At 51.6% G+C, this 21,529-nt stretch overlaps 1 protein-coding gene across 1 annotated transcript; it reads left to right on the top strand.

Annotated features, from left to right (window-relative positions):
* Window positions 1-839: 839 nt before the first annotated feature.
* On the top strand, window positions 840-11,665 carry Il20rb (interleukin 20 receptor subunit beta). The gene is made up of 7 exons (XM_048334985.1): window positions 840-1,002; window positions 7,835-7,964; window positions 8,709-8,899; window positions 9,875-9,999; window positions 10,325-10,475; window positions 10,810-10,952; window positions 11,555-11,665. Exons 1-7 carry the CDS (start codon window positions 930-932, stop codon window positions 11,663-11,665), a joined length of 924 nt encoding a protein of 307 aa, XP_048190942.1. The 5' UTR covers window positions 840-929.
* The last annotated feature ends 9,864 nt before the right edge of the window (window positions 11,666-21,529 follow it).

The raw sequence follows: 21,529 nt of genomic DNA, 5'->3' as shown, positions 1-21,529 counted from the left end.
ATGTCGATGTGTATTTTCTTCGCTGTTGAGGGCGGAATCTGGCACACAGTCTTCAATGGGTGGTTGCTGAGTGAATAAATAAATAAGCAACCTTCCTAAGGTTACTTTGCAAATATGTTCTCCAAAAACCTGTGTTCATTGTATTGTATTTACATATGAAGGTGCTTCCAAATCCTTGAAGAATTGGTGTTTAAAAGGCTGGATTTCCTTCCAATTTTTAAAATGGGTTTTGACTTTTAAAATCACATGTTTTCAGTAATCAGTATAAAATACTCAGTAACAAGGCTTGTTCCAATTTTTTTTTTTTTACTTCTTCCCACATTCTGTTGGGAGGTAACTAGTCTTGATAGTATTTTTTTAATTTTCTAGATTTTCTTTTTTTAAATATGCATATTAATATATAGCTGTATATTTTTGACTTCTTAAAAAGGTGCTAATGTTGCTTCTCTACTTTTTCTTAAGTGGGTGTATTAGCAGAAAGGGCTGAGATTTGAAAGAGGACATCTATTTGATGAAGGTTGAGAAAATCTCCTGCCTGTTCACTGACTTCTAGAAACTCCAGGGGCCCCCAGGTTAGAACTCATGACCCACTTCTGTTCCATAGACAGATCCTCAAGCTCTTCAGAACCACCTTCTCTCTGGAACTTTCCTAAGCCACTCCCCTTTGATGCCATATCTAGATTTGGGCAGAAGGGAAGGTGCTACAGATCCCGCCCCTCCTGAGCTGTTTGGGCCTGCTCTTTCCAGAACAATTCAGGCTTCATGCTCCTGAGACTCCAGCTTCCACCTCTGCTGTCTGCTCCTGAGACTTTAGCTTCAATCTCTCCTGTCTGAAAGCAAGATGCTTGAGATGGACACAAGTCCCCCATTCTGGAAGGAAATGACTTTCCAGTCAAACTAAGTCTGCCAGACACAGACAGCCCCTCACCATGGTTCTGGAAGGAACCTGGACAAGTTTGTTCACGTGGATTTTCTGCGCTTTGATTCCATGCTTGCTCATGGGTAAGTAAGGACGACTTGGAATACATCTGATAGTTTGGCCCTCGCGTATAGGACTTGGTTCACTTGTTTGGCTTTTCATTGGCTTAGCATTTCTGAGCACCTTTTGCGTGCCAGGTTCCAGACTGGGTGCTGGTCCCCTGATTTCAGGGGACCCCGTGTGTGCTGCACAATGCATGGGCATTGGAGGACTTTGTGGACTTCTACTCTGTTTGTAGTAAGATCCACGTTGGTTGACTAAAGACTGGAATCAGTTGGGGAGCTTTTGAAGGGTGTCACTGTCAGGATTTCACAGCTAGAAACCCCGTGTTCCTCTCCCCAGCTGCCTGGGCATTGGGTTTTGTCAGACCTCGCTGGGTGAGGCTCTGAGGGGGAGTGATGGATGACTGGGTTGGGCGGGAGGAATACAAGATGAGACAGGAGTGTCTGGTGTGAAGTCACCAAGTGCTTTAAAAAGGACGGGCCTGATTGTGAGATAGTGTTTTGGATTGAATCCTGGAATGGAGAAAGTGGTGGTGGAGAAATTAAATAAAGAGCAGATGAAGTCTGGAGTTTTTAGTTGCAATAACATAAGAGGAACATAACATTTATAGAGGAGTGTTGGTTCCTTAGTTTCGATTCACTGGTTGTATACGCTGCTAGCGTTGATGGAAACCGAAGGAAGGCCATCTCCAAATAACTCTGTATTGTCTTTAAAATGATTTTCCGGAGATCTGGAAACAAGTCAGGCCAGCCACAGTGGCTCAGGCTGCAGTCCTGGTCGCTGGGGAGGCCCTGGTCAGGAAGGTCAAGACTGAAGGCCAGTTTGGGTGAGGGGAACTATCAAGACCCCATCCTAACCAATAAGCTGGGTGTGGTGATTCACGTCTACAATCCCCATCTATTCAGGAGGTGCAAATAGGAGGCTTCTGGCCCAGAGTAACCTGGGCCATAACTTAAAGACAAAACAATAACTAAACCATACAATCCAACACAATAACTAAAGCAAAACAGGCTGGAAATGTGGCTGAAATAGGAGAGCATTTGCCCAGTAAGAACCCTGAGTTTAAACTTCAGTACTGCAAGGAAAAACCCAAAACCTATTAGTAACACAAAGCATAAAAGATGGGGATGAACTAAATGGACTCACTAGTCAACCTGAAAATGTTCCCAAACTATCAAGGTCATGAGAGACAAAACAGACAGGATTGATGAGAAGGGACTAACTAGATAGGACAATCATGTGGGGAGTTATGACTGGTTCCTGGGGGAAGCAGAGTGTGTGTGTGTGTGTGTGTGTGTGTGTGTGTGTAGGAAATGACAACAACAAGGCAGGAGAGGAAAAATTGGCACCATGGAAATAATAAAGCCTTGGAGTTTTATTCTTGATTCTGGACCAGTGGCAATATCTGGGTGAAGGAAATACTGGAATTCGCAGTGCTATTCTGCAACTCCTGGAGAAGTCTGATATTATTTCTAACATGCAGCTCTGCTTGCATTGTACTGGGATGGCATGCCGGTGTCACAGAGCTAAGCATGTTTCTTTTCATTCTCAGTGGCCAAGGCCACGTGGGCTCCATGGTTTTACCAACCTGCTGGAAGACAGCTGGTCCCTTTCTGGTTTGACTGTGTACAGTACATTCACGAAGGAGTTGTATGGGATCGAAGTCTTTTGTACCTCAGGGTAAATGCTTCAAGAGGACAGACTCCTAGGTCAGATGGTAATTGCCTGTGTAATTTGACGAGAAAACTGCCAAACCGTTTTCCAGAGTGAATGTACCCTTTTACATTCCTACCAGCTGTGTGTGATGAATTCACATCTGCTCCTTTGCCAACATTTGATTTTGCTATTTTTTAAAAAAATGTGGCCATCCTGATAGCATGCACTCTCATGGTAGTGTTAATTTGCATTTGCCCTTGTTTTATAAGTGAGATTAAATTTCTTTTTACGTGCTTATTTGTAGCTCAGTATCCCCTGCAGTGAAATGTCTCTGTGTGTTTTGACTGTTTTCTAACTTGATTGTTGGATTTTTGGCTGTTGAGATTGGGTTTTTGTTGTTGTTGTATTTTCTTTTGTTTTGTTTTTGTCAGTCTGGGACTTGAACTCAGAGCCTGGGTACTGTCCTTTAGCCTTTTCGCTCAGGGCTAGCACTCTACCACTTTGAGTCACAGCACCACTTCTGGTTTTCTGGTGGTTAATCGGAGATAAGAGTCTCATAGACTTGGCTGCCTGGGCTGGCTTTGAACTGCGATCCTCAAATCTCAGCCTCCTGAGTAGTTAGGATTATAGGCGTGAACCACGAAAGCCATAACTTTTTGTTGCTGTTGGTTTTTTTTTTTTTTTTGGCCAGTCCTGGGGCTTGGACTCAGGGCCTGAGCACTGTCCCTGGCTTCTTCTTGCTCAAGGCTAGCTAGCACTCTGCCACTTGAGCCACAGCGCCACTTCTGGCCATTTTCTGTATATGTGGTGCTGGGGAATCGAACCTAGGGCCTCATGTATACGAGGCAAGCACTCTAGCCACTAGGCCATATCCCCAGCCCCGAAAGCCATAACTTTTTAAAATACAACTTGGGAAAGCTTGTCTAACAACAACAAACAAAATGAAACCTGGATAGGCTTTTGATAGGAGCTGTGTGAAACTTGTATATCAATTTAAGGGAGAACTGTCATCTTTACTACGATGAATAGTTCAATCCATGAACATGGTATACCTCTCTGTTTATGTAGGTCTTCACTGATTTTTTTTTTATAACATCAATCAGCATTGTGAAATTTTCCACATATACTGGGTATATTTTGTTGGGTTTATACCCATGAGTTTCTTTTCCTTTTTTTCTTAATTGTAATGGTAGTTTTCATGCAATTTTATGTGTACAGGTGTTCATAAACAGTCTTTAGAGATAGGATTAATTTTTATGTTTATGTTGTATCCTGTGAGTGTGCCTGTTAATTTGGGGAATTGTTTGTGTTCCAGATTCCATGGGATTTTCCACAAAGCCTATTATGTCATCTGCTAATTGGGGAGTTTTCCTACTTCCTTTCTAATATGTATTCTTTTTACTTCCTTTGTTTGCTCTATGACAATGGCTAGGATTTCCAGTACTCTGTTGAATAAGAGCAATGTGAGTGGGTGTCTTTGGTAGTTCCTGATCTTAGTGGAAAACATTTAGTCTCTCCATTCAGTAAGATTTATCTATAGTCTGTCTGCCAGTCTGCCAGTCTGCCTTTCTGCCTACTTCTCTGTGTCTGTCTGTCTGTCTCTTTCTTTTTTGTCAGTTGGGAGGCTTGAATGCAGGGCCTAGGCGCTGTCCCTGAGCTTTTTTGCTCAAGGCTAGCGCTCTACTACTTTGAGCCACAGCTTCACTTGTGGTTTTCTAGTGGTTCATTGGAGCTAAGAGCCTCACAGACTGTCCTGCCCTGGATGGCTTTGAACCTTGATCCTCAGATCTCAGCCTCCTGAGTAGCTGGGATTGTAATTGTGAGTTCCCAGCAACCTGGCCTTTGGTTTTCAAAGCAGCTTTGTTTATCTGGAACAACCATCATTTGGTTGTGATGTTTAATTCCTCTTATGTATCATTAGATTAGGACTACTAATATTTTATTGAAGACTTTTACATCTTTATGAGATGTTGTTCTCTAGTTTTGTCAACAAAAAAATTATATAAATTGTCTTTGGGCTGAGGATATAGCTCATGATAGAGGCTTTTTTTCCTTTCTTTTCTTGCAAATGCTAGGCCTTGGATTAAATCCCCAGCACAAAAAGAAGCAAAGAACAGACGAATGAAAGAAATGTGTCTTTGTCTGATTTGGGCCTGAAGATTTCAGTTTTGAGGGTTTGAAAATTCTGCATGGTCTATTAATTATATCTTTATGGTAATTCTATAATTAATGAACCCAATTATATCATTAAGCATTACAGATTGCATATTAATTGTGTGGCTGTATAAGAGATAGCTTTATATTTATATAGCTTTACATTTATGAAGCTTTATATTCCCCAGGTAGAGAATTTATTATTCTAATTCCCGGAGGGAGAGAGGACCCTGCCTCCTCTTCCTGCACCCGTTAGCCCACCTACCCCCAGCCCCTCTCTTTCCTGTCCCTTGGATGATATCCAGGTTAGTTAGGGCTTGGGGGGAGGGGTCAGGAGACCTCACCGTGGTACCCCTACACCTTTCCTTGTTGAGCAGACCCCCGATGCCAAGGGTGGCATGAAGGTATGTCACCAGAGAATCCTTTCTCACGGGAGAGGCGAAGGAACAAGACCAGGTGTTCTGGGAACCAAACCCCACCTCATTCCCTTGCAGTCGCAGAGCTTGGTGATCGACACCAGGCGCCCACCGGGAGGGAGCTGGGTGCGGGGAGGGGAAAGGCTCAGCTGAAGAGCCCCTGCCACCCCCTCGGGCAACCACGGGTGGGTGTCTGCACTTGCCCTGGCCGCTGGTGCCCTGTGTGACCCTGAGGGGCATCCTTTGGGGATGTGCTTGGTACCCAAGAATGGCACAGGAAGGCCGTGGCGAGAAGCCAGCAGGAGCCTGCACGGGCTTGTCACGAAGGGGGAGAGGCGCGGGGGTTGTGCAAGACAGCCGAAGCGAAGCCTGCATCTAGGTCAGTCTGACATAGGAGCTGTAAATAATGGAGCACCTCAGGATTCATACCTAGACTAGAAAGCATCTCAAAAGCTAGAGTGAATCCATAAATGATGTGCCTTGAAAATGGCACGATGGTCCCCAATAGACATTTGTCAGAGGATGACACACAAGTGCATGAAAAGAATGCTTGGGGGGGGGGGGTGCTGGGGATATGGCCTAGTGGCAAGAGCGCTTGCCTCGTATACATGAGGCCCTGGGTTCGATTCCCCAGCACCACGTATGCAGAAAATGGCCAGAAGTGGCGCTGTGGCTCAAGTGGCAGAGTGCTAGCCTTGAGCAAGAAGAAGCCAGGGACAGTGCTCAGGCCCTGAGCTCAAGGCCCAGGACTGGCAAAAAGAAAAGAATGCTTAGTGCCATTCATCACCACAAGGAGTTACCACCGTCTCCCCGCGAGAATGCTTTTTAATCTTATGTTACTTAAAAAAAAAAAAAAATCAGGCTGGGGAAATAGCTCGGGCCTTGGGTGCAAACCACATCACTGAAAACAGAACAAGAAAAAGATTGTGGGTCACAACCGTGAAAGATCACAAGAGCCGGCCAGCAAGGACGTAGAGACGGGGGGAAAACAGCTTGCAGGATATTGTTGGGAGTGTAAATTAGTTGCCACCCTTATGGAAATCAGTACGGAACACCATCCAACCATTCAAAAAATAGAAGAACTCTATGATTCAGCCCTGCCACCCCTGGGGACAGATCCCCAAGTGACATCCATGTGTGAGAACTACATGCGTGGTTCGTGTTTGTCGAAGGACTGTTCATTTTTTATTTTTATTTTTATTTTTTTTGCCAGTCCTGGGCCTTGGACTCTGGGCCTGAGCACTGTCCCTGGCTTCTTCTTGCTCAAGGCTAGCACTCTGCCACCTGAGCCACAGCGCCACTTCTGGCCATTTTCTGTATATGTGGTGCTGGGGAATCTAACCCAGGGCCTCATGTATATGAGGCAGGCACTCTTGCCACTAGGCCATATCCCCAGCCCCTGAAGGGCTGTTCAGAATGGCTAGGGAATGGGAAGAACCTTAGCGCCCATTAACTGGTGAATGGCTAGGGGAAATGGGGTACATCCCCACAACACAAAGCCATTCAGCCATCAAGAAAGAGGAAATGCCAACGCTTGGAACGCCATGGGAGAAACTGGAGGACGTGATATTCAACGAAGTCAGACCGGCACAGAGAGATAAACCACCGGGTCTCACCCCCGTGCAGATTCTAAAACAGTGAACCTTGCGGAAATCTAGAATTGAATGAAGGTTACCAGAGGCGGAGGAAAGGGTAGAAAAGGGAATGTATGGCCAGTAGCCACTCGATTACAGGTAAATATAGCTTATTCTGGTGTTCCATTGCGCAATAGAGTCGCTGTTTATTAAATGTTATACAGATTTCAAAACATCTAGGAAAAAGGATTTCGAATCCTTTTTTTTTTTTTAACCACATAAGAATGTTTGAGGATGGACCGGTAGGTTGACATGGATTTGAAATTGCACAACGTATGCCAGCTATTGCATACACATAAATAGAACTCATTTTGTGTTTTTTTTTGAAAAAAAAAAAACAGCAAACACATGTTTGAGTCAATATTGTGTCTCAGTTTTCTCACCTATGTTATGGGGTAACTCATGGGGTAACTTACACCCAGTACGATCGTGAGAATTAGAGGAGAGAATCATGGGATAGCCTGACGTATGGCCTACGTAGAATTTGGCTGGGGGTGTGGCTCAGCAGTAGAGCACCTGCCTAGCAGGCGCGAAGCCCTAAGTTCAAACCTCAGTGCCAGCGGGGCGCTGGTGGCTCACCCCTGTCATCCTAGCCACGCGGGAGGCTGAGATTTGAGGATTCCAGGTTCGAAGCCAGCCTGGGAAGGAAAGTCTGTGAGACTTCTATCTCCAGTGAATCACCAGAAAACTGGAAGTGGAGCTGTGGCTCAAGAGGTAGAGCGCCAGCCTTGAGCAGAAAAAGCGCCCAGGCCCTGAGTTCGAGCCCCACCATCAACAACAACAACAAAAAAGCAAAAACAAAACAACAACAAAAACCAGTGCCGCCCGCCCCCCAATTAAATAGCTGTCCTGATGACTAATAGGACATTTTATCACAAAGACAGAGATGCAACCAGGAGAGTGACAATGGAGCCGGAGCACAAAGTAGGGTGAAGTGGCATTCCACCCCTGCCAGCCTACCCATCAGCCTCTCTGTCTGCCTTCCTTCCCAGACCCCGGGGCCCGTGTGCCCGCCCCTCAGAACCTCTCTGTCCACTCGGCCAACATGAACCATCGCTTGACCTGGAGCCCGGTGACCGTGTCTGGAGACGCCGCCGTCCGCTACTGGGTGGAGTACCAGGGGTGAGTTGTGTGGTCCGTGCTTGTAAGTCGTTCTTCCTCCTTCCCTAGGATTCCGTTCCTCCTTTGGCTGTAAGGAGATTGAGGGAGCCCCCGGGGTGTGCGTGCGTGCGTGCGTGGGTCCTGGGAAAGAGCTCAAGAAGCTGGGGGAAGCTGTCTCTTGTGGGTGTGGTGACACAGCCACTCACGTGTCCCAAATGAGTTTCACCCTGACCGGAGATGGACGGATCATTGGTCAGTGCTGGGACTTGAACTCAGAACCTTCCTTTTGCGCTTCGCTTTTTTGGGCTCACGGTGGATGCTCTACCACTTGAACCACAGCTCCGCTTCTGGCTTTTTTTTTTGCTTCTTCTTTGGAGAATAAGAGTCTCATAGCCTTTTCTGCCTGGGGCTGGTTTTGAACTGCAATCCTCAGATCTCTGTCTCCTGAGTGGCTACAAGTACAGGCGTGACCCGCTGGTGCCTGGCAAGGGCTTATTTTCTCACTCACAAAAGTAGAAGAATGAGTAGTAGTTACTCAGGGCCTGAGCACTGTCCCTGGCTTCTTTTTGCTCAAGGCTAGCACTCTGCCACTTGAGCCACAGCGCCACTTCCGGCCGTTTTCTGTATATGTGGTGCTGGGGAATCGAACCCAGGGCTTCATGTATACGAGGCAAGCACTCTTGCCACTAGGCCATATCCCCAGCCCCTGCCAGTAGCCTTTTGACACTGACCGACGTCACGCCGTGCTCTTCCCTCCTGCGCCAGGGAGTACGAGAGCCTCTACATGAGCCACATCTGGATTCCCAGCCGCTGGTGCTCCCCCACCCCAGGCCCCGAGTGTGATGTCACGGATGACATCACGGCCACGGTACCGTACGGTCTCCGCGTCAGGGCCACCGCGGGCCCAGAGACGTCAGCTTGGAGCGCCCTGAAGCAACCGTTCAACCGGAACTCAAGTAAGGCGCCCCGTCGCTCTTCCTCCCCGCCCCTCGAGCAATCGGGCCTGCCGAAGGCCTCGGGGGCCCTGCTGGGCACCCGCAGCACCTCCCCTCCTGACCCCAGCTCTACTTCTGGCCTTTTGCTGGGGGCATTGGAGAGAACGGAGTCTCACGGACTTTCCTGCCCGGCTTGGGCTTTGAACCGGGATCCTCAGATCTCAGCCTCCTGACTAGCTAGGGTGACAGGTGGGAGCCACTGGGCGCCTGGCCACACGGAGTTTTAGTGAGCAACTCTCCACCCAGTCCACGTGGTCCACGTGACTCGACTCCTCCAATGAGAACGCTCACCAGGCGGCCAACCCGCCCACGGAAGGCTGAGGTTCCCGCAGGGTGGCTGGACATCAGGTCCTAGGGGAAAGGGGAAAACAGGAGGATCGTGGGTCAGGCGGGCAAACAGCGAGGTGCTGTCTCTAACCAGAACCAAGAAAGAGCGGGGGTGGGCAGAGGGAGGGCTCAAGCAACGAGTGCCTCGCCCAGCCCAAACTTCAGTACTTTGCCCCCCCGCACCCCCAATAATAAAGTGAAAGACATAGGGGCTGGGAATGTGGCCTAGTGGCAAGAGCGCTCGCCTCGAATGCATGAAGCCCTGGGTTCGATTCCCCAGCACCACATATATGGAAAACGGCCACAGGTGGCGCTGTGGCTCAAGTGGCAGAGTGCTAGCCTTGAGCACAAAGAAGCCAGGGACAGTGCTCAGGCCCTGAGTCCAAGGCCCAGGACTGGCTAAAAAAAAAAAAGTGGAAGAGATCATGTCTCCCTGAATAGAAAACCTGGGTTGGGAAACGCTTTCATGAGCACCACTGCCTCCAGAAGCACAGTGTTCCTGGGCGCCACTGCCGCCTCCTCCGCCCGGCTACATTTCCACGGGTGACGAGGAAACTCTGTCCTGACCAGAGCTGCCTTTGATCCTCCCCTTTGCCCCCCCTCCCCCAGCCCGTCTCACCCCCCCCAGGATGGCCGTCACGAAGGACGGCTCCCACCTGGTGCTGGAACTGGAAGACCTGGGTCCTCAGTGCGAGTTCTTCGTGGTCTATTGGAGGAACGAGCCGGGGGCCAAGGTAAGAGTTCTCACCTTGGCCTTGGCATCAGCCTCTTGCTTAGCTCTACCGCTTGAACCGCGGCTCCACTTCTGCCTTTTTGCTGCTTCCCTGTTGACCGCAGCCTCCTGGGCTTTTCTTTCTGCTTGCTTGGTGGTACTCAGATTTGAACTCAGGGCCCTGTTCGGGTCGTGGTCCGTTTTGTTGGCGTGTCCCGTGCCCAATGAACGCCAAGGATTGGCTTGCACACCTTGCACGTCCGCCCCAGTCCATCTACCTGGAGTCACCCGTCCTGCCCTCCCCCCTTCCCCTTAGAGACCGTGTCCCCTCCCCTCCCTCCCCACAGGAACACGCCAAAGTGGTGCGTGGCGCGGGCCTCCCGGTGCACCTGGGGGCCATGGAGCCGGGCGCGGCCTACTGCGTGAAAGCCCGCACGCGGGTCACGGTGATCTCGAGGCACAGTGCCTTCGGCCAGGCCCAGTGCGTGGAGGCGCAGGGTAAGGCCACGCGAGAGAGAGAGAGAGAGAGAGAGAGAGAGAGAGAGAGAGAGAGAAGCCCGGGCCAGCCGCCCCGTCGGGCCGTCCAGGGCCTGGCACCCCGCTTCCTCCCCTCAGCCATGCCAGGTGCAGGCTCTCATGGCTTGGTGTAGCATGTGCTCCTTGCTCTCCTTTTCTGGTTGGGGGGGGTGGGAGGGGGTGGAACTTTCTGGAAGCCAAGTCTTAAGGTGGAATGTGGTGCAACGGGCAGAGGCGCGGAGGAGGCCCAGGGCTGGAGGCTTCTGCTTCCTCTCGCTTTGCTTTTCTAACCCGTGCTTCCCGTCTCCGTCCCCAGGAGAGCCTCTGCCCCTGGCCCTGGCCCTGTTCGCCTTCCTTGCCTTCGTGCTGTTCCTCGTGGCCCTGCCGTTCTCCGTCTGGAAGATGGGGCAGCTGCTCCGCTACTCCTGCTGCCCGATGGCGTCCCTCCCCGACACTCTGGTAACCGCGGGCGCGCTCCTCTCCTTTCAGCCTCACGCTGGCTCCATGTAGCCGGGACCTTCGTTGGGTGTGGCACTGCTTTGCACTATTATTATTATTATTAATTATTAAATAAATCAGTTGTGGGGCTTGAACTCAGGACCAGGGCGCTGTCCCTGAGCTCTTGTGCTCAAGGCTAGCGCTCTACCACTTGAGCCACAGCGCCACGTCCAGCCTTTTCTGTGTATGTGGTGCTGAGGATTCGAACCCAGGGCCTCACGCATGCTAGGTGAGCGCTCTACCACTAGGCCACTTTGAATTTGCAACTGTTAACTTCTTCCCGATAATCTTTGCCCTTTTGATGGGTATGTTTAGTCCATTAACATTTAATAGGATGATCGATGTGGCTGGACACAGACTTTATCTTCTGCTTCCCTCATCTGCTCTTTTTTTTTGGGGGGGTGGGGGGTGGTCATGGGGGCGGTGTGGAGGAAGCTTTCGTGGGGTGGACGTTTCTAGATGATTCTGGGAGCCGTCGATGTTGAAAGTGCGTGGACTCAGCGGTTGGGCTCGTCCTCGTGAGCACGCCTGACAGCTCATGGTCTCCTAACGGATTTTTCCAGAAAATCACCAACCCATCCCGGAAGCTGGTGGCCTGCCGGAGGGAGGAGGAGGTGGACGCCTGCGTGCTGGCCGTGCTGTCCCCCGAGGAGGTCTTCGGAGCCTGGATCTAGCGGATTTGGGGAAGGGGGGCTCCGGGGAGGGGGCGCCATGTGTGCAGGACCCCCGGCGGGAGTGGGGAAGAGCTGAGCCTCCGGTTCCCTCCCCAGAGCAGGGACGAGAGACGGAGGACGGCGAGGCTGCTGGCTTCCTGTTCCCCAGCAGCTCCGGGCACCTGTGGAGGGGATCAGCTCCCCCATCCTCCTCTGTCCGTCTGCCTGCCTGTCCGTCTGTCTGTCTGTCTGTCTGTGTGCATCCAGCACCTGCCGGGCCGTCGGGACACGGATGGTATTCTGCGCTGCGGTCAGTTTGAGTCCTCTGGACAGCAGGACGGGAACAGTGTTCTAGAAACGATCCCACTCTTGGAGACATCGGTTGGCTTGAGCTCCCTCCTTTTCCGGGAGAATCCTCCGTGGAGGAAAGAAAGGAGGGAGCGTGTGAACTCTGGGTCCCCTGCCCTCCCCAGGGCGGGGGGGGGGGAGGGAGGGAGGGTACCTCCTGGGCCCCCGCCCCCCCCCCCCCCCACATAGCTCAGGAACTGGATGCTTGTTTGTTGGGCTTGTGTTCAAGCTCAGAGGAACAAAACTAAAGGGGCTGAGCGCTGGGGGCTCCGCCTGTCACCCTAGCTGCTCAGGAGGCTGAGTTCTGAGGATCGGGGTTCAAACCCAGCCCGGGCGGGGAAGTCCGTGAGACTCTGATGGCCAAGGAACCATCCGAAAACCGGAAGTGGCGCTGTGGCTCAACGTGGTAGAGCGCTAGCCTTGAGCAAAAAGAGCACAGAGACGGCGCCCAGGCCGAGAGTTCAAGCCCCTCAGCCGGCAAAAATAAATAAATAAGTCAAGTGTCCCCCCTGGAGTGATCTTTTTGGGTTCTTGACAAAAGTGATCTTTAGGATTTTACTTCCATGATCAGCCTTGAGTCCAGAAAAGCCTCAAAGACCTCCTGGGGCACAGGGCGGGAGGGTGACTCCAAGTCACAGTTAGGGTAAAGTGTGGGGGGGGGTCCTCAATTCTCTGCATCCAGCCCCGTGGAGCCCAGGGTTTAGGGCTGGCCTTGGGGGGGTGGTGTTAGGGTTTGATCCCCATGGCACGGAGGTAAAGGGAGGCAGAGGGCGGAGAATCCCAATCCCAAAGGCTTTACGAAGCAATCTGGGTCCATTCAACACGGTTCACAAGCCAGCCAAGAAAGAGGTGGACCGACAGGGGTGGAGGGGCCCCCAGAGAGCCCCAAGAGGGAGGCCCGCAAGGTGAGGTCTCAGAATGGAGTCCCCCCTCCCCCCCCTCCTCCTTCCCGCCCCCATCACTGCGATACACACGCAGATCAGCAGTCAGAAGGCCCATGTAGTGCTACACGCCTGTAATCCCGGCCCAGGAGTGTGTGTGTGTGTGTGTGTGTGTGTGTGTGTGTGTGTGTGTGTGTGTGTGTGCAGATGGGGTCTGTGAATCTGGGCAGGTCTAAGCCCACCCAGAAGGAAAGCTCTCCTTATGTCCACGGGTGTCTGGCGCCACCTTGTGGTGGAAGCCCTGGACAGGCTTCTGGCCTGGGGAGTGGACAGCATGGCCGCCGGGGTCCCCTGAGGGGGGGGGGGCAGCCCTGGACAGAGCTACGCGGTCCATAGTGGGTCCACTTCCTTGCTGCTGTCCCCGACTCCCCTTCCCGCCCTGGCCTTTGCCCCCATCGACTGCGTTTCCGCCTTTCCTCTGGGTTGTCGTTCATTCTTTTTTTTTTTTTTTTTTTTGGCCAGTCCTGGGACTCGAACTCAGGGCCTGGGCGCTTGCTGTCCCTGGACTTCTTTTGTTCAAGGCTAGCGCTCTACCCCTTGAGCCACAGCCCTGCTTCTGGCTTTTTCTGTGACTTTGTTGGAGAGGAGAGTCTCACAGACCTTTGCTGGCCAGGCTGGCTTTGAACTGTGATCCTCATCTCTTTTCCCTCCTGAGTAGCTAGGATGACAGACGGGAGCCACTGGCGCCGGCTTCACTTTTACTTTTTTTTGGTTGTCATAATGGTGATAGACAGAGGAGTTGTCATTATATAAATTAGGTAAAGTGAGTGCATTTCTTTTTGGACGATGCCACCCCTTTCCTCTTTCATCTCCCAGTTTTCTCCTCCATTCATTCCTTAAATATTAAAAAAAAAACTTGTTTTCCCCCCCTTTTCTATTTCCAGCCTGTTTTTTGTGCCAGACTGACTTTCTGGAGGTGTTTCTCAGGCTGGGGTGGGGTTCAGGAGGAACCCTCCCTCTCCCCACTCCCCCCACCCCCAGCTGCTGGCAACAATTGGGAAGACTACCTAACTGACTTCAGGGAAGACTCTGGATCTCTCCAGAACATTCCATCGCTGTAACCTAATCCGGACAGTGTGCGACACACTTGCTCTACACGGGTTCTGTAGGAACACATGGAGTTATTAATAAAGAGTTCCCATCCCATCCATCTTTCTAGAAGGCAGTGGAGGCGAAAGTCAGTTTTAGTCTGTGAAGAAGTGTGTGTTGGTGTGTGTGTGTGTGTGTGTGTGTGTGTGCGTGTGTGCGCGCTAGTTCTGGGACCTGATGATTTTTTTTCTTGGCTTGCAGTTCCCGCAGGCGCCACAAGGTGTCAGTGCTGCACCGCTGGATCCTGAGAGAGAATCCGCACTCTCCCCCTAATGACACTCAGGCCCCGGGGTGTCTCGGGGCTTTGCGGGGATCGCGGGTGTGAGCTGCCCTGCCACACCTGCCCTGCACGAGCACACGAGTACCCACAAGCCCTCGCTACCAGAGCGAGCGCGCGCCAGGCCCCAGCTAGGAACCGGCTAGATCGGGTCTTCCTGGAGCCTCCCCCACCCCCCCCAGACTTTTCCTTAGACCCCCCCCCCCAAGTCTTCTTCTGCACCCCAGCCTGTCCGTACCCTCAGCTTCCTGAGGCTGGACCATGAATCCTTTGCTCCCAGAAGGCTGAGACACCCGCAAACCGAACCAGCTCCCTCTCCTCTGACCTCTGCTGACCCGGATACCAAAGCCTGGGACACCTCCCCCCCTCCCCCACCCCAGGGGGAGCCGTCACAACAAGGTAAGGAGGACACGGTGTCCCCAAGAGGCCTCTGCACCTGCTACGGAGGTCACCTGTCACCCCTCGAGCTAGATATTTATTTGGATGGTAGCGGGACTTGAACTCAGGGCCTGGCATTCTCTGGTGTTGGTTTTGGGTTTGTGTGACTAATGGCTACTGCTCTACCGCTTGAGCTACAACCCCACTTGTGGATTTTTATTTTTGTATTTTTTATTGCTGGTCAGTGGGGAGATAAGAGTCTCTGGGATTTGTCTGCCTGGGTTGGTTTTGAACCGAGTGCCTCAGGGTATCTAGAATTACACGCGGGAGCCCCTGCGGCCTGACTGAGTTTGTCTGTCATGAATCATCGAGTCTGAGTCGATTATCCACCCATCTGCCTGCTTATCTTACGGATGGCGGCAAATCGCATCCGCTCAGCCTCCTCCTCTTCCTCCTCTTCCTCTTCCCTTGATCTCTCGTATCTAACCCAAGTACCCGTGAATACACCTTACATAAGGTAAAGAAGACAGACCTATCAAAAACTAAAAACTGAGGAAAAGAGAGAGAGAGAGAGAGAGAGAGAGAGAGAGAGAGAGAGAGAGAGAGGTCTCTTGCCTCGTATCTTGGAGTTCTCTCAGTGTGTATATTATTCTACGTGAACAGGAAGAGGCGCGTAGACTTGGCGCCCTTGTCATTCTCTCCTAAGAGCATCCTCTTTGGGTCTCACCGTGTGTGTTGTTATCTAGAATCCTGTCTAATTTGTCCTCTCCCAGTCTGTGTTTTCAGATCTGACTTCCGCACATCAGAGAGAACACGCGCCGTGCGTCTCTCGGAGCTTGTGGCTCCCCTCACGTCACACGATTTGTCCTAGGGCCACCCATTTCCCTGCAAATGACATTCTTTCATTCTTTCCAATGGCTGTGCAAAACTCCATTGTGTGGAGGTACCGTATTTTTTTGGATCCACTCACCTCTGGTGGGGCCTCTTGGCTGTTGTGAATAGTGCGGCGAGGAACATGGGTGTGCAGGTGTCTTTATCATATCCCAGCTGGTGAAGCTCAGGGTAGAGGCTCAGGAGTGGTATGGCTGGGTCGTAGGGGAAATCTAGTTTTGTGAGGAACCTGTAGACTGCTGTCTGGATTGGTTGCCTTAGTTTACATTCCCACCAACAGTGGAGTACTGTTCCCACCCCCTCCCGCCCCCACCATCCCGGCTAACATGTGTTGTTGGAATTCACGATGTTGGCCCACCTCATTGAGATGCAATCCCAGAGTTGTGATTTGCGCTTCCTTCTTGGCCAGGGATGATGAGAGTTCCCTCATGTGTTTCTTTGCCTTCTTATCTCTTTTTCTAAGAAGTCTCTCCTTGGCTTGGTTTATTAGGTTTGGGAGCAGTTAGTTTCTTGAGCCCCTTGTATCTATTGGATATTAGGCCCGAGTCCGATGTATTTATGTAAGCCGGTGATTTTTCATATGGGATCTTGCTTCCTGCCCAAAAAGGCACCTCTGTTGTGATTTACCTATTTTAGGCAAATCCCATTGTAGCTGGGATGAAAGGCATGGCCACGAGGTCCAGCCTCTTCTGCCGTCACTCCGTTGACTCTGTGTGTGTGTGTGTGTGTGTGTGTGTGTGTGTGTGTGTGTGTGTGTGTGTGTATGCTGTCCTGGGGTTTGAACTCAGGGCCTGGACACTGTCCCTTAGCGTTTTCACTCAAGGCTGGCGCTTTACCACTTGAGCCACAGCTCCACGTCTGGCTTTTTTTTGTGTGTGGGGGTGGCTCCTTGGGAGATAAGAGCTTCTTTCTCCGGGGTTGGCTTTGAACCTGGACACTCAGATCTCTGCCTCCCGAGTAGCCCGGATGACAGGTGCTGCCTTTGGATGGTCAGATGCCCTCTTCTGGAGAGAGCAGGAATCGCGGGGCAGCCCTGTGGCAGGTGTCGTGGTGGAGTTGTCTTCAGGAGCCCTGCCAGGGTGACCCTTTTGTGCCCTTCCTCGGTGCTCAGTTCCTCAGAATCCCCCTCCCCTTTCTTCTGCACAACCCTTCCAACGTCCTTTCCTTTCACGGGACGCCTCGCTCTGTTCCCTAAGAAAAGCAATTATCAGAAAGCAACCTCCCTCCCCCTCCCCCTCCCCCCCACACCTCCCTCTTTCGCCCACTGGTGAATTTCACATTGTAGGGGAGAAAGACAATAAAATATATTTGTATTTTTCCTTCCCCCCCTCTCCCCCCCACCCCCGCCCTGCACCTCACTCCCCCACGGGGTGGGGGGGAGGGGGGCGAACTCCCTGGTGAGAAGCAGGCCTGGCCGAGTAGAGCGAGGACGAATATAGGAGCTGGAGATGGGGAAGAAGGAGAGGGGGACCTGGCCGGCTGAAATCTTTTCTTGACAGCTAATTTCCATTTTTTGGTATCAAGGGGTCTGTGCCAGTAATTGGCATGCAGATTGTGTGTGATAGGCCTGGTAGACAGAAGAAAGGAATCCGCTGGTTAGAATAAGTCAACCTCGGGCTGATGGATGGGGCAGAAGGAGGTCATTGCTAAAGAGAAATTGTGTGTGTGTGTGCGCGTGTGCGTGTGTGTGTTCCAAAAGAATCTCCCTCCCTCCCCCTCTGCTCCTTTATCCAGCAAACTCTGATCTTTCATGATGCACGGAGACAAATGTTGTTCCATTTCTTCCCTCCCCTCCCTCCTCCTCCCCTCCCTCCCTCTCTCCTCTCGGTCTGTTTTTCCCTTAAAGGGATATTTGATGGAACCCACTCTAGGTTTTAATAAAGTGTGGGGGCAAAGGAGAAATGAAAGCCGTGTCATGGTTTGTTAGCAGTCCAGGATCGTCTACGAAGGAGGCCCCGGCTACAAATTATGTTCTGGAATTAATTGGCACGAGGTCTCTCCTTGTCCATCATCCTTCTTAATCCAGCCGCTGGAGGACATTGGCAGAAAGCGTGTCCTGCCCCCCGCCCCTCTCCCCTTGGCTTTGTGGGAGACATTGGGTGGAGTGCTTGCTTGTTTCCTGGGCGCCTGCCCGGTGTGGACTCGGCAGTGCAGGCCAGCCAGCTCTAGCACCTTCCATCGAAGCTACCCAGCCTGTTTGCACAGCAATTCTAAAACAAAAAGCGCGGCGGGGATGATCTCATTAGCAACCCAGTGTCTGGGGAAAGACGGCATCGTGCAATGGTGACAGTGGAATTATAAAGACCCAAGGGCAGCAGGCCCGGTGTAGAAAGACAGAAACTCTTCAGTCCCCTTAGGCTGTTTAACCAACTCTTGGCACATCCCCTTTTCTCTTGTTGGTAGTGTCCTGCTTTGAACTCAGGACCTTGTGCTTACAAGGCGAGCGCTCTACCATCTGAGCTATTTCCTCAGCTCTCCTTGTCTCCACGTTCCCAAGTCTGAAATGCCTGCGTCGATTTGCCCCTGTGGGCTAACATGGCGGTTTCTTGTTCCTCTGACGGATGCACTATTGCATTCAAGTCCTACAAACCCACTTTAAAAAGTGTATAACCGAATATAAAGGAACTTACTTAATGGGATGCAACCAAACACTTGAAGGCTGAGGCCACAGAGATTGCTAGGCCCGGCCCGGCCTGGGGGTGCAGGTGCTTCCCTAGGCCTTCAGAGGCAACCTGGAAGTAATGTTCAGTGCGGTGACCCGGAAGTACTCTTCAGCCATGGGGCATTGTGCTAGAGAGGAAGCCCCATGCAATTCAGATCCAGGGTAACTGGTGTGTGTGTGTGTGTGTGTGTGTGTGTGTGTGTGTGTGTGTGTGTGTGTGTAAGCCTCTTGCAGAGAGAATAGGACTCACATTTGTGAGAGGAACTGTTTACAAGCCAGTTCATTGTGTCCACCTCCAATCTTCCATCTAGCTGTAGGCTCAGATATTCCAGAAACGGGTGGAAATCGGGTCTCGGAGACGCTGGGCTTGATCTCTGCCCCCGTTCACCCTTTGTGCGCTGTAAACCGACTTCGATGTGGTCTCAGAACGACCTGGCAAGCGCGTTTACCCTATGTGGTACGAGTTCAGGGCGCAGAAGTTCTGAAGTTCATGTAGTAAATCGTCATCGTTATCGCCAGAGGAAAAAATGTTCACTGTGTGCTGCCTACTAAACAAAGCACTTTATAAAGAAAAAATAAAGCCCAGCCCCAGACCCCACAAACAACGGAATACCTCCTCTGAATCTGCAGGACAGCTTTCCATTTAAACGGGAGGCAGGAGTCGAATCAGACTCAGTTCGAATCCCTGCAGAATATGGCCTTGTTTGGAAGTTTGGCTTTTTTAAATTCTGTCAGTCAGGGGTCTTGAACTCAGGGCTTGTCCCTGAGGTTTTTTCCTCCTCAAGGCCAGTGCTCTACCACGTTGAGCCACAGCTCCACTTCTGGTTTTCTGTGGGTCATTGGAGATTAAGCGTCTCATGGATGGACTTTCCTGCCTGGGCTGGCTTTGAACCACGGTTCCTCAGATCTCAGCCTCCTGAGTAGCAATCTACCCGGCCATGGCTTAGGGATACATCTGACTGCTGGTGAACCCCTAAACTTCCCCAGTGCTCTTTTGCGCTTTCTGTTTGGCGGTTGGGATGTTCATGGTGGCAGATAGTTCAGAAGCCGTGGCATGAGCCCGGCCGGTGTTTAATTCTTTGGGGTGCGATCGGGGTACGCTCTGTTCTTAGAAGCTCTTGCCTGTATTCCTTTCTTCTCCCGCTCCATTTTTCCTTCTCTTTCTGACCCGATAGGATGTCATTTAGGTCTGTATTAAATATATATATATATATATGAAAAAGTGAACATCATACATTTCCTCCCCTCCTCCATTTGTTTCGTTGCTATTTTAGGTTTAACAATTCATCTCTGCCACACTTTTTTTTTTCTTCTTCTTCTCTAAAGTCTGGTACACTCGTCCCCTCCTCCCTTTGCACTTGAATTCAGCACACACACACACACACACACACACACAAATAAAATAAATAAGTGCCACACATTAATAAGGCAGGATGGTGCCACGGGGTAGAGGTGCAGCCACTGGAAATGAGGCATCTGCCTCCCGAATGTTGTCAATTTGCTCCTTCCCCCCACCCCGCCCGCCCTCCCCCCCCCCCCCCCCGCAGTCCGCTGGCTGTAGCTCAGTGTGGGGTCTGCTATCTCCAAGCCCAAGCGGCTCGCTCTAGGCCAGCAGGCTGGACTCACGGAGATTGCTTTCTTGCCCCAGTGGGACATTGCACAATTTCCTTTTTTTTTTTTTTCCTGGAGAAACTTGAAATAATAATAATAATAATAATAAAAAGCCATGTAGGCTCTGTGACACGTCACCCGGCCGTGGGCTGGCACCCGGGCCCGGGCAGAGATGGTGTGCTTGCTTGTGTCTAGCAGCTGTGCTAGATCTAAAGCGAGGGAGGTCAGTCCAGACTGATGCCGGTGTCATCCTAGCGACTCAAGAGCTCTGAGGATCCAGGTTCAAAGCCAGCCCAGGCAGGAGCGTCTGTGACACTCTGATCTCCCATGAACCACCAGAAAACTGGAAGTGGCGCTGTGGCTCCAGCGGTAGAGCGCTAGCCTTGAGCAAAAAGAACTCAGGGGCAGCACCCAGGTCCCGAGTTCAAGTCCCACCACTGACAACAAGAAAAAAAAAGATGAGCGTCGTCGGGTGTCTGACGGTGGGTACAGAACGTGAAAGGCAGGTGGCCACGGACGGAGCGTGGCCTGCTTCGCCGTCTTCTCCTGACCCTGTGGGGCCAGCGTTGGGCAGAGCCGGGGCTCCGGAACCCGGGGCTGGAGGGGACCCGTTCTTGGAACTACGGGCCACGGAGTGGCCTTGGGAACAGAGAGGTGGCCCGGGCAGATGACACTGGACGCTGACACTCGATGGGCCGGGAGACAGATGCAGGAACGAGGAGGAAGAGGCCTCAGGGCGCACTGGGAGCTGTGCGCCGGTGCTGGGGCTTGAACTCGGGGCCCGGGCGCCGCCCCTGAGCTTTTGTGTTCAAGGCTGGCGCTCTACCACTTGAGCCACAGCGCCGCTTCCGGTGTCCTGGTGGAAATAAAGAGTCTCACGGACTGTCCTGCCCGTCCCAGGACCTGCCCACCTACACACACACACACACACACACACACACACACGCACACGCACACACACACACGCTAGCTGGAACTGCTGGAACCACACTACCATTTATTTTGTCAATTCAGCACATTTCAAGCGAGACCCGGATACTAGAGCATTAAAAAAAAAAAAATACATATAATGCAACCTTGTCCCCCACGCAGTGTGGCAAGCGCGAGAGGTCCCCACGGAGCTCTGCTACGGGGGACGACAGGGGGAAAAAAAAAAGAAATTAAAAACCATCCACTAATGTGCGGGCGAGTAATGAAATAAGAATGTGACACGAGCAGCATTGAAATGCAAAGAAGATGTCCGCGCGTTAGGCCGGCAATTCATCATAAAGCGCCGCGTTTCTGTTTATTATACATGAGGCGCCGTGAATTATTACCAGGCTGGTTCTCCTAACAAACTTTTCAAGCTGTGTACACCAGAGGGTCAAAAAGAGATTTGTGTGTGTGTGTGTGTGTGTGTGTGTGTGTGTGTGTGTGTGTGTGTGTGCATGGTACTGGGAATAGAGTCAGGTGCACTGGGTTAACAATGAGAAATTCAGGTGCTGACTCTGGGATTTTTTTGGCCAGTCCTGGGCCTTGAACTCAGGGCCTGAGCACTGTCCCTGGCTTCTTTTTGCTCAAGGCTAGCGCTCTGCCACCTGAGCCGCAGCGCCACTACTGGGCCGTTTTGTATATACGTGGTGCTGGGGAATCGAACCCAGGGCTTCATGTATACGAGGCAAGCGCTCTTGCCACTAGGCCACGTTCCC

The sequence above is a fragment of the Perognathus longimembris genome, chromosome 26 (assembly GCF_023159225.1).
Source record: "Perognathus longimembris pacificus isolate PPM17 chromosome 26, ASM2315922v1, whole genome shotgun sequence".
Lineage (NCBI taxonomy): Eukaryota > Metazoa > Chordata > Mammalia > Rodentia > Heteromyidae > Perognathus > Perognathus longimembris.
The sequence above is the reverse complement of the archived record's forward strand: the minus strand, read 5'-3'. Positions and strand labels throughout refer to the sequence as shown.